The 13905-nt window shown below is 41.7% G+C and overlaps 1 protein-coding gene across 1 annotated transcript in view; it reads right to left on the bottom strand.

Moving 5' to 3' along the window:
• The window catches only part of RGS22 (regulator of G protein signaling 22), a 169180-nt gene that overhangs the window by 98092 nt on the left and 57183 nt on the right, over positions 1 to 13905 (bottom strand). Inside the window, exon 10 of the mRNA XM_040354637.1 lies at positions 2076 to 2256. Within this exon, the coding sequence (XP_040210571.1) occupies positions 2076 to 2256 (181 nt within the window). The remainder of the gene's footprint in view (positions 1 to 2075; positions 2257 to 13905) is intronic.

The raw sequence follows: 13905 nt of genomic DNA on the forward strand, positions 1-13905 counted from the left end.
CTCGCAGCACAACTCGCGCAGTAGGTAACCGGAAAGTGAAGCCGTAACGCCTCATTTCCTGATTCCCTCACTGAGGATGGCAGCGGGAGGCAGCCAAGAGACAAGCGATTGTTTGCCTTCGACTGCCGACATCACGGGCACCCTGGACAGGTAAGTGTCCATATATTAAAAGTCAGCAGCTGCAGTATTTGTAGCTGCTGGCTTTAAAAAAAAAATGTTTTAATGGGATCTCCGCTTTAACCTTCACCCTGTATCTACCCTTCTACGTACATTTTTCTAATGCAATCAGTGATCACCATTCACATTAATACATAGGTATCTATTTTTGTTGCCTAATGACATTTTATATACCATTAAAAAGAAAAAATATACATATTATGTAACAGCAACGCTTCAAGATGTGGATAACATACTAACACCAGCAGCATATTCCCAAATAAAGACCATTTATAATGCAAAATTAAAAAATGATGGAATGGAGAATTTTTTTTTTATACAACAAGCTGGACACTAAGGTAATGGCTATGTAGGCTAAATAGAACTTGTTTTTATTACTGCAAAACAAGTACATTAAAGTGCATGTAAACCTGATTCATGAAATTTGAGCTGGGCACATATATCTGCAGTGTTTTACTATCTCTCTTCAAAGCAATATGTCCAGTAGCTGTAGCCTGCTTCGTTCTTCTGTTATCAGCCTGACAGCTCCTGACAAGTTCCCCAACATATATGATAAAAGCAGGCTGAAATTTGTGTTGGGGAGGATGCTATAATTAGATTAGCAGAGCCGTAAACCATTCAACAAACAGAGCTGAAAATCTCTACCTATGAGGAGAGGGGGTGTGTAACTTTCCTCCAATCAACTGTCTTGGCTGTATTAAACTTAATGTGCTGTGCATAGTAGCGCATTATGACTAACAATTTATTGTGCCCCATTAAAAAATGTAATTTAAGGAAACAGAAATCTCTACTTCAAAATAAAGAATGGCAACTGCTTCCTAAAACAGAAGAACAGGTATCTCCATGTACAACATACTTGCAAAATCTAAAAGATGACACATCCTTAGTTTAACCACCGCCTAACGTGTATATACGTCGGCAGAATGGCTCGTGTGGGCAAAGCAACGTACCTGTAAGTCGCTTTAAAAAAGCGCGCTTGCCGGAAGCTCCGTGACCATACCCGCGGACTCGATGTCCGCCGGTGTCCCGCAAACATGCCACGGAGAGGCAGAACAGGGAGATGCCTTTGTAAACAAGGCATTTCCCTGTTCTGCCAAGTGACAGGACAGTGATCTACTGCTCGTGACACTCATAGCCCAGCCCCCCTACAGTTAGAATCACTCTCTAGGACACACTTAACCCCTTCCCTGCCAGTGTCATTTACACAGTAATCAGTGCATTTTTATAACACTGATCGCTGTATAAATGACAATGGTCCCAAAATCGCGTCAAAAGTGTCCACCATAATGTCGCAGTCATGACAAAAATCGCAGATCGCCGCCATTAGTAGTAAAAAAATAATAATAATAAAAATGCCATAAAACTATCCCCTATTTTGTAGACGCTATAACTTTTGCGCAAACCAATCAATATACGCTTATTGCGATTTTTTTTACCACAAATATGTAGAAGAATACATATCGGCCTAAACTGAGGAAAACAAATAGTTTTTTTTATATTTTTTGGGGATATTTATTATAGCAAAAACTAAAAAATATAGCTTTTTTTCAGAATTGTCGCTATTTTTTTGATTATAGTGCAAAAAATAAAAACCGCAGAGGTGAAAAAAAAAAGGATGTAAATTTTGTTTGGGTACCACGGCGCACGACCACGCAATTGTCAGTTAAAGCGACAGTGTTAAATCGCAAAAAGTGCCCTGGTCAGGAAGGGGGTAAATTCTCCCGAGGCTGAAGTGGTTAAGAAATGTGCGTGGAAATTAAAGTCAAGAAAGCAAGTGACAAAGCAGGAATATTTATTTACCATTTTTAATACTGTCATAATCTGTCAGATTCTCTATGTTGTCAGATTGTCTTATAGCTAATGCTGGCTGATGAGAATATAAACATATGAGCACTCACCGGAAAACTTGCCACTGATATCCTTGGTGCACAAGACTTGGGTCTGAGAGGTAACAATGTTATTGTCTGTGCAAAGGGGTCTGCATCTCTTTTAGGTCTTAGTTGACGGTCATACCAAAATTTAAGATCCGCACCAACTGTGTTAGCAGACGGTGTATCAGCCAAACAAAACCTCGGCCCCCTTGAATGAAATAAATGCAGCTGTTTCAGAATTTTACAAAGATCTTTCCCAGATTAATAGTTTGAAGAGCAAGCAAAGCTCTGACATTTTGGGGGTAGTGTTGGAGCTTGCCCGGTCTTACCTGTCCCTTGTATTCTTATTGGCTGCCTCCACTAACTGTCAGCAGCTCTTACTTTTCTTGAATTAACAGTCTTTTTGGATTTTATAAGCACTGCAATTCATAGGCTGGCATTCCCCATAACAAGAAAGTTTAAACTTGGAACAGATATAGTTAGCAGAAAATGCTGTCCTACTTCTCAAATGGTTAGCGATTTGATGACTTTGTAAACCAAGGGAAAAAGTTATAATAATCTGGGTCCAAAAAGAAAAACAGTTTAATCTTTGACTGCTGACTGTATCAATGGGCCCTTTTTCTTTCTTAAACATGAAACAAAAAGCAAAAGATATTATATACAGTATCTCACAAAAGTGAGTACACCCCTTACATTTATGTAAATATTTTATTACATCTTTTCATGTGACAACACTGAAGAAATTACACTTTGCTACAATGTAAAGTAGTGAGCTTGTATAACAGTGTAAATTTGCTGTCACCTCAAAATAACTCAACACACAGCCATTAATTTCGAAACCACTGGCAACAAAAGTGAGAAAATGTCCAAATTGGTCCTAATAAGCCATTTTCCCTCCCCGGTTTCATGAGACTCGTTAGTGTTACAAGATCTCAGGTGTGAATGGGGAGCAGGTGTGTTAAAGTTGGTGTTATCGCTTTCACTCTCTCATACTGGTCGCTGGAAGTTCAATATGGCACCTCATGGCAAAGAACTCTTTGAGGATCTGAAAAAAAAGTTGTTGCTCTATATAAAGAGGGTCTAGGCTATAAGAAGATTGCCAAGACCCTGAAACTGAGCTGCAGCATGGCGGCCAAGACCATACAGCGGTTTAACAGGACAGGTTCCACTCAGAACAGGTCTCCAGACCTAAACCCTATTGATCATCTGTGGGGCATCCTCAAATGGAAGGCAGAGGAGCACAAGGTCTCCAACATCCACTAGCTCCGTGATGTCTTTTTGGAGGAGTGGAAGATGACTCCAGTGGCAACCTGTGAAACTCTGGTGAACTCCATGCCCAAGAGGGTTAAGGCAGTGCTGGAAAATAGTAGTTGGCACACAAAATGTTGACACTTTGGGCCCAATTTAGACATTTTCACTTAGGGGTGTACTTTTGTTGCCAGTGGTTCAGACATTATTGGCTGTGTGTTGAGTTATTTTGAGGGGACAGCCAATTTTTACTGTTATTCAAGCTGTACACTCACTACTTTACATTGTAGCAAAGTGTAATTTCTTCAGTGTTGTCACATGAAAAGATATACACATATTTACAAAAATGTGAGAGGTGTACTAACTTTTGTGAGATACTGTATATACAGGCAGTCCCCGAGTTACAAACATCTGACTTACATATGACTCATACTTACAAATGGAGGGAGACAACAGGAAGTGGGAGGAAATCTACCCCTAGGAAGGGAAATTCACTCCTGTTAGGCCCCGTACACACGGTCGGACAAAACCGGTGAGAATGGTCCGACGGATCGTTTTCATCGGTTCACCGCTGAAGTGGCCTGACGGTCTGATGTGCGTACACACCATCAGTTCAAAATCCGATCGGGTCAGAACGCGGTGACGTAAAACACACGACATGCTGAAAAAAACGAAGTTCAATGCTTCCAAGCATGGGTCGACTTGATTCTGAGCATGCGCAGGTTTTGAACCGCTGCTTTTCTGTACTAACCATCTGTTTGGTCCGATCGGGCAGCGGCCCATCGGTTCGGTTTTGAAGCATGTTTTAAAATTTTGGACCGAAGGAAACAGACCGATAGCCTATACACACGGTCGGTTTGGTCCGATGAAAATGAACTTCGGTCCATTCTCATCGGACCAAACCGACCGTGTGTACGGGGCCTAAGAGTTATCTAGGGAAAAAGGTGACTCCACTGAAGCTTTATTACCGATCCATGTTTCCACAACAACTCAAAATGTTAAAAATCCAGTTGTCACAGGGGAAGAAAGTGAGGTGAAATCTTCTGAACAGGGGCACAGACAGCAAAAAAAAAACATTACATGGGTATTAACCCTTACCTATGCTATCTAAAAAATGTAAATAAAAAAAATTCTGTGTTTAAAATTGTTTTTACCTGTTCCAAATGACATACAACCGATGTATTATATCTTGGGACTGACTGTGCATGTATATATATATAAATACACAATATATACAGTATATCAGATTCTCTACATTTTCAAAACGAATGTTGCTTATTTTAAAGTTAAAGTTTATCTATATCTAAAAAAAAACATTCATATATTTCTTTAGGACCCCTTTCACACTGAATGCATAGAAATAAAAATAGCGCCTGTAAAGTGCCTGAAAAAAGTCTCCTATGCCACCCAAGCGTGAAAGCCTGAGTGTTTCCACATTGGGGCGGTGACATTCTGAAAAGTCCTGCAAGTAGCATATTTGGGGCGGTTTGGGAGTGGTGTATACACTGCTCCCAAAATGCCCTGCCCATTAAAATGAATTGGCAGCACTACCGAAGCACCGGCGAAGCGATTGGCAACAGGTGCGCTTTTAACCCCTTCTTCGGCCACTGAAATGATGGTAAAGCGCTGCCGGGCGCTTTCAGTGTGAAAGTAGCCTAAGCGTACACACGGTCGGTCCATCCGATGGTTAACCGAGTCCAACGCGGTGACGTAAAACACAACGACGTGCTGAGAAAAATGAAGTTCAATGCTTCTAAGCATGCGTCGACTTGATTCTGAGCATGCGCAGGTTTTTAACCGATGCTTTTGCATACTAACCGTCGGTTTTGACCTATCGGTTAGGCGTCCATCGGTTCAATTTTAAAGCAAGTTTCCATCGGTTTTGACCGACCGTGTGTACGCGGCCTCAATTTACTTAAAGAGGTTGTAAAGGCACAAGGTTTTTTAACATTCATGCATTCTCTGTATGAAGGTAAAAAAAACTTTTGTGTGCAGCACCCCCACCATCCGCCCCCAATACTTACCAGAGTCCACTTTCCGGGCACTCGCACTCCTGATTGTCAATCGCAGCCAGTGAGCCAATCAGGAAACAGAGGGCCAAGTCATGGACACACAGAGCCGCTGCTCAGGAGCGTGCCTGCTTGGGTGCCCAAAGTAAGCTGCTTGCTGTGGGGGCACCCACCAGGAGGAAGGAACCAGAAGTGCCAGCGTGGGACCCAAAAAGAGGAGGATCCGGGCTGCTATGTGCAAAACCACTGCACAGAGCAGATAAGTATAACATGTTTGTTATTAAGAAAGAAAAAAAAAAAAAAAGCTTTAATATCACTTTAGGCTTTTTTTCTTTATTTTCAACTGGCGATCCAGCCAGTAACACACTGCTTGGAAAAAACAAGAGTGTGGCGCTGATGAAAGTATAAAACAAAGTCCATATGATAGGACAATTGCAGGTAGTAAATAAGCCAAAGTCCACAGTAGAACCAGATCTCTGAAGCGAATGAAGGACAACAAAGTATAAGTTCCTTAAACCATGAAGATGGATATAGATGTCTGCTTACCAGATGTAGAGACTTGAATAGGTGTACACCTATCAAGTCATACAGGCTTGTAGGTTGCTGAGAACCTGATGTCGTCTGTTGGGGGAAAGAGATGTAGGATCCAATAGACCTTCCTCCTGAGTGTTGTAGATTAGCCGATAACCATGTAGAAGTCTCAGACACGAGAATCGATGATTGACCAAAAGGAAATTAAAACACACATAGCGTGATACTGTATATGGTTGAAATTTATTTTAAGGGAATAAAAAATTTACACTCACGTGTGACCGGAGGTAATAAAAGCGCTTGTATAATAAAAGGCAGAAAAGGTCAGTGTCTTCTCCCGACGCGTTTCGTCCAATAGAACATCGTCTTGGGGCACTGACCTTCTGCCATATGAGCCAAATATATAACAGTAGATGTCCCCTACCTTAATTCCGTGATCCGTATGGCGACAGGTCGCGTCGCATCTCGATGGATCTCCACTTCCGGGTTGGAACAAGATGGAGTCGCTAGCGTGCGCTTCAAGCCTTGATCTGAAAACGAGGCTTGAAGGAAAATGGGACGCTCATTATGCGAAACAGCACGCACAAGGCGAGGAGCGGAACGTAACTACGCTAAGCACCAACGTGAGTAACGTGACGCGACTGGCGTTCTGACTATGAAGCGCAATAAAGAAAATATGCGTGTCACCGGCATAAGACGAAAACTCACGTGGTGTAAAGCCTCCAATAGAGGCACACGGTGGACATGATACAAAACCGCAACACAAAAGAGTGGGGACATCTAGCGTTTAAATAAGGGATGGCACCAAATAACCAATTGTGAGTCAGTTAGATGTAATAATAGTCACAAATGCATGTGAATATTAAATGCAAATAACAATAAGAAAATTCATCTAAAAAATTCATAGATACATAAAATATCAATCTATTGATGTATAAGAATAAAAGATGAGATCAAAATAGAATTAAAAATAAGAAGTCTAAAAATGTAAAAAGAAACTTCTACATGATCATATATGGCCACAGTACCATAATAAAAAACAGAGAATGGGGATAATCATGATTTGTTAATAAAAGAATTAATATCCCATTCGACATTCAATCCATATGGCATATACGTTTGTAATTCGTATATCCAAAATGTTTCAAGCCTCGATACCCCTCTAGTCTTGGCTCCACCTCTCCAGGGGGCCACAAATTTATCTATAATCAAAAATTGGGTACCAGCAGGATCTCGATTGTGTTCTTGTCTAAAATGGCGTGGTACCGTGTGTTTTGTATTGCCCCCTAAAATCTTAGCAACATGTTCACCTACGCGAACTGAGAATGCTCTAATAGTACGACCCACATATTGCTTGCCGCTCGGACAAGTAATCAAGTAGACAATATGTGTGGTGGCACAGGTGCAAAAAGATTTAATCGGGTAAATTTTGCCCGTAATACGTGACTGAAATTCAACAGATTTCGATCTCCCACAAGTGTTATACAAACAAACGTTGCATTTTTTGCACGGATAGTACCCTTTCATATCATGAAAGAACGTTGGTTGGGTGGGTGGGTCAACAACATTAGGAGCAATTTTGTTCCTCAATGTGGGGGCTCCTCTAAAGATCACCTTCGCCCTATCTGGTAATAACGGACCCAAAGTTTTATCCTGTTTGAGCACATCCCAATGTCTATCAAAGATTTTTTTGATGTCATTGTGTTGAGTTGAGTAGGACGTGAGCATCGAAAATCTGAATGATGTATCGGGCTCACGAGGGACTCTTTCATTCAACAAAGAGTTACGGTCAATAAGTGCAACACGATGCAATTCTGCCTCGACTGACATTGAGTCATAACCTTTATCTAAAAATCTTTCTTTAAGCATGGAAGCCTGGGCGAGATAAGTTTCGCTGTCAGTACAATTCCTCCGTAATCGGAGGAACTGGCTCTTGGGTACCGATTTAAGCCACGATTTGTGGTGGCAGCTGTCCACCGGAATGAAGCTGTTCCTGTCCGTAGGTTTGAAAAAAGTACGGAATTTAAACTGCCTAGACTCAATGGCTATCTCTAGATCTAAAAAGTTAACCTTAGTCAGGCTGGAATCAAAAGTGAACTTGATGCCACGATTGTTTAAATTCAGAGAACTAAAAAATTCTCCCAGGGCTTCAGCAGTACCATCCCATAGGAGGAGGACGTCATCTATGTATCTGGCCCATAACACCAGGGACGGGTGTCTGTCAGAATAGATGACGTCCTCCTCCCATTTGGCCATGAACAAATTCGCCAAACTGGGGGCAAACTTGGCCCCCATGGCAACACCACGTTTTTGAACAAAATACTTCTGATTGAACCAGAAATAATTTCTAGTTGTGGCAAACTCGAGAAGTTCCAAAATATAGGACTTCTGGTCACCAGTAATTGAAGGATCGAGGCCTAAAAAATAGGAAACAGCCTCCATTCCTAGTTGCTGGGGGATACAGGTATAAAGGGACTCCACATCTGCTGTGGCAAGCAGATAATCACCCTTAAGTTCTATGTCACCAAGCATTTTAATGGTAGAGGTGGTGTCCTTCAGATAGGAGGGGGTACGCTTTACCAGGGGTTGCAAATAACAATCAATATAACGGCCAATTCTGGATGTGATAGAATCAATCCCGCTAATTATTGGTCTTCCGGGAGGCTTATATGGGTCCTTATGGATTTTAGGCAGGTAATATATTGTTGGGATTCTCGGGGCAACTGGTATCAAAAAAGATCTCTCTTTCTGGTTAAGAATGTGTGAATCAAAACCCTTAGTAATCAGGACTTCCAATTGTTTCTTATAAACATTAGTAGGGTTATTGGGAAGTACTTGATAAGTTGCTGCATCTCCAAGGATACGGTCCATTTCAGCAATATAATTATCCTTATCCAAGATGACTATCCCCCCGCCTTTGTCAGCAGGGCGGACTATAATGTCCTTCTGGTCGCAAAGGGAACGGAGTCCTTCCCTTGGTAGAGGATGGTTATAAATTTTTTTTATAGGTAGAGACTTCAAATCTTTAAGATTTGATTTGAAGTCTCTACCTATAAAATTTTTTTATAACCATCCTCTACCAAGGGAAGGACTCCGTTCCCTTTGCGACCAGAAGGACATTATAGTCCGCCCTGCTGACAAAGGCGGGGGGATAGTCATCTTGGATAAGGATAATTATATTGCTGAAATGGACCGTATCCTTGGAGATGCAGCAACTTATCAAGTACTTCCCAATAACCCTACTAATGTTTATAAGAAACAATTGGAAGTCCTGATTACTAAGGGTTTTGATTCACACATTCTTAACCAGAAAGAGAGATCTTTTTTGATACCAGTTGCCCCGAGAATCCCAACAATATATTACCTGCCTAAAATCCATAAGGACCCATATAAGCCTCCCGGAAGACCAATAATTAGCGGGATTGATTCTATCACATCCAGAATTGGCCGTTATATTGATTGTTATTTGCAACCCCTGGTAAAGCGTACCCCCTCCTATCTGAAGGACACCACCTCTACCATTAAAATGCTTGGTGACATAGAACTTAAGGGTGATTATCTGCTTGCCACAGCAGATGTGGAGTCCCTTTATACCTGTATCCCCCAGCAACTAGGAATGGAGGCTGTTTCCTATTTTTTAGGCCTCGATCCTTCAATTACTGGTGACCAGAAGTCCTATATTTTGGAACTTCTCGAGTTTGCCACAACTAGAAATTATTTCTGGTTCAATCAGAAGTATTTTGTTCAAAAACGTGGTGTTGCCATGGGGGCCAAGTTTGCCCCCAGTTTGGCGAATTTGTTCATGGCCAAATGGGAGGAGGACGTCATCTATTCTGACAGACACCCGTCCCTGGTGTTATGGGCCAGATACATAGATGACGTCCTCCTCCTATGGGATGGTACTGCTGAAGCCCTGGGAGAATTTTTTAGTTCTCTGAATTTAAACAATCGTGGCATCAAGTTCACTTTTGATTCCAGCCTGACTAAGGTTAACTTTTTAGATCTAGAGATAGCCATTGAGTCTAGGCAGTTTAAATTCCGTACTTTTTTCAAACCTACGGACAGGAACAGCTTCATTCCGGTGGACAGCTGCCACCACAAATCGTGGCTTAAATCGGTACCCAAGAGCCAGTTCCTCCGATTACGGAGGAATTGTACTGACAGCGAAACTTATCTCGCCCAGGCTTCCATGCTTAAAGAAAGATTTTTAGATAAAGGTTATGACTCAATGTCAGTCGAGGCAGAATTGCATCGTGTTGCACTTATTGACCGTAACTCTTTGTTGAATGAAAGAGTCCCTCGTGAGCCCGATACATCATTCAGATTTTCGATGCTCACGTCCTACTCAACTCAACACAATGACATCAAAAAAATCTTTGATAGACATTGGGATGTGCTCAAACAGGATAAAACTTTGGGTCCGTTATTACCAGATAGGGCGAAGGTGATCTTTAGAGGAGCCCCCACTTTGAGGAACAAAATTGCTCCTAATGTTGTTGACCCACCCACCCAACCAACGTTCTTTCATGATATGAAAGGGTACTATCCGTGCAAAAAATGCAACGTTTGTTTGTATAACACTTGTGGGAGATCGAAATCTGTTGAATTTCAGTCACGTATTACGGGCAAAATTTACCCGATTAAATCTTTTTGCACCTGTGCCACCACACATATTGTCTACTTGATTACTTGTCCGTGCGGCAAGCAATATGTGGGTCGTACTATTAGAGCATTCTCAGTTCGCGTAGGTGAACATGTTGCTAAGATTTTAGGGGGCAATACAAAACACACGGTACCACGCCATTTTAGACAAGAACACAATCGAGATCCTGCTGGTACCCAATTTTTGATTATAGATAAATTTGTGGCCCCCTGGAGAGGTGGAGCCAAGACTAGAGGGGTATCGAGGCTTGAAACATTTTGGATATACGAATTACAAACGTATATGCCATATGGATTGAATGTCGAATGGGATATTAATTCTTTTATTAACAAATCATGATTATCCCCATTCTCTGTTTTTTATTATGGTACTGTGGCCATATATGATCATGTAGAAGTTTCTTTTTACATTTTTAGACTTCTTATTTTTAATTCTATTTTGATCTCATCTTTTATTCTTATACATCAATAGATTGATATTTTATGTATCTATGAATTTTTTAGATGAATTTTCTTATTGTTATTTGCATTTAATATTCACATGCATTTGTGACTATTATTACATCTAACTGACTCACAATTGGTTATTTGGTGCCATCCCTTATTTAAACGCTAGATGTCCCCACTCTTTTGTGTTGCGGTTTTGTATCATGTCCACCGTGTGCCTCTATTGGAGGCTTTACACCACGTGAGTTTTCGTCTTATGCCGGTGACACGCATATTTTCTTTATTGCGCTTCATAGTCAGAACGCCAGTCGCGTCACGTTACTCACGTTGGTGCTTAGCGTAGTTACGTTCCGCTCCTCGCCTTGTGCGTGCTGTTTCGCATAATGAGCGTCCCATTTTCCTTCAAGCCTCGTTTTCAGATCAAGGCTTGAAGCGCACGCTAGCGACTCCATCTTGTTCCAACCCGGAAGTGGAGATCCATCGAGATGCGACGCGACCTGTCGCCATACGGATCACGGAATTAAGGTAGGGGACATCTACTGTTATATATTTGGCTCATATGGCAGAAGGTCAGTGCCCCAAGACGATGTTCTATTGGACGAAACGCGTCGGGAGAAGACACTGACCTTTTCTGCCTTTTATTATACAAGCGCTTTTATTACCTCCGGTCACACGTGAGTGTAAATTTTTTATTCCCTTAAAATAAATTTCAACCATATACAGTATCACGCTATGTGTGTTTTAATTTCCTTTTGGTCAATCATCGATTCTCGTGTCTGAGACTTCTACATGGTTATCGGCTAATCTACAACACTCAGGAGGAAGGTCTATTGGATCCTACATCTCTTTCCCCCAACAGACGACATCAGGTTCTCAGCAACCTACAAGCCTGTATGACTTGATAGGTGTACACCTATTCAAGTCTCTACATCTGGTAAGCAGACATCTATATCCATCTTCATGGTTTAAGGAACTTATACTTTGTTGTCCTTCATTCGCTTCAGAGATCTGGTTCTACTGTGGACTTTGGCTTATTTACTACCTGCAATTGTCCTATCATATGGACTTTGTTTTATACTTTCATCAGCGCCACACTTTTGTTTTTTCCATGTTCTATTTGTGACAAAAAGTGATCTATTTTTTGTTGTGTTGGCTGCTTAGTTTAGGATTATTTTGGCAGCGCATTACCGTATAGACGCTTTTTGTGTCTATATTTTTCCTAGTAACACACTGCTTGTCTTAGGGTGTCTCCACTCTGGATGTAGGAGCAAGAAAGCCACCCTTAGACAGCAGCATTGTCAGCCTGGGGAGAGGGTGGTGTTAGATGCACTTTCAAATTTGGATAAACTTCAGTAACAATTAAAAGCTGAATTAAAGTGATCCTAAAGTCTGGGTGTTTTTTACCTTACAGCGTAACTCTACTTTGTTGAGAAAAAAACATTCCCCTCTGGGTGATCTATGTACATTACAAGGAATATAACAAACTTTGTTGCAGATTGCTACCTTTTGTTATTCTGAAGAAATAACTGTTAGTTCTTCTGTGCCCATGTTCTAAGTGGGTCTAATGGTACCAACCAGCTGTGCACCTGCGAGGCAACAATAAGTAGAGCTGTAGGGTCTGCATCCCTTTAGACATGTTCCTATTGGGAGTATTTCACCAAAAATGACATTTTTGTTGAAGAGGATGCCTGAAATCTGACTTGTATCTTAGTGCAGACTTCTGGGGAAGTCAGGGAGCCAATCACACAAGCAGGAAGTGATGTTTCTGTAAACAGAAAACCTCCAGGTAGCCATATTGCATTTTCAGAAAATGACAGCGGCTGCAGATTGAAAAGGTAAGGGGATTTTAAAAACATTCAATCACAATATGACTTGTGTCCCAATTGTATACGTTATATTATTTTTTCTTTATGGAGTTAGCCTTTAATGCAAAAAAACACCCCATTGACTATTCTTCTGCTCTCTAAACACTTACATGAGTCCTCTCCAGCGCCATCAACAGTTCTTGGGCCAGATTCACAAAGGTTAGCGGATCTTTAGATCCGTGTAACCTATGTGTTTTAAGATCCGCCCTCGCAAGTTTGTGAGGAAAGTGTCAAATTCACAAAACACTTACCTCCAAACTTGCGACGGCGGATCCTAACTCCCCCAGCGGAATTCAAATTCCGCGGCTAGGGGAGTGTCATATTTAAATCAGGCGCGCTCCCGCGCCGATTTAAATACGCATGCGTCGTCCGGGGAATTTCCCGGCGTGCATTGCTCCCACTGACGTCAATAGGACGTCAGTGGTTGCGACGTGAGCGGGACTTGCGACGCGCGTGTTCGTGAATCGGCGTACGCAAACGACGTAGGGAATTTCAAAATCGACGCGGGAACGACGGCCATACTTAACAATACTTACCCCTGCTTTTAGCATGGGTAAGTATACGACGGGTACCGCGCTACGGAAACGACGTAAGAACACCGCGTCGGGTCCGCGTACGTTCGTGAATTTGCGTATCTCGCTGATTTACATATTATTTATCGTAAATCAGCGGGAACGCCCCCGGCGCCATTTTTAAATTTAAAAAAAGATCCGACAGTGTAACACAGTGTGACACTGTCGGATCTCAGCCCTATCTATGCGTATCTGATTCTATGAATCAGGTGCATAGATAGGACCAGTGTAAGTCAGAGATACGATGGTGTATCTGAGATACACCGTCGTATCTCTTTTGTGAATCTGGCCCTTTGTCTCCACTCTTCCTGCTTTCATGTGCTTCAATGAGAGCAGCAGAAATTATTGGCACATGGCTTGTGTGGAGGCACTCGTAAAAAGAAGAAGGGGAGAGCTCCAGCAAAGGACTACCAAAGAAGAGATAAGGAGCTGGCTCTGTTCAATATCGTTACACAGAGAAAGTAAGTATAATTTCTTTTTTTAATTTACAAAAATGCCTTTAGAACCACAGGAAGGCCTCATG

Source organism: Rana temporaria, chromosome 5 (genome assembly GCF_905171775.1).
Source record: "Rana temporaria chromosome 5, aRanTem1.1, whole genome shotgun sequence".
NCBI classification, from domain to species: domain Eukaryota; kingdom Metazoa; phylum Chordata; class Amphibia; order Anura; family Ranidae; genus Rana; species Rana temporaria.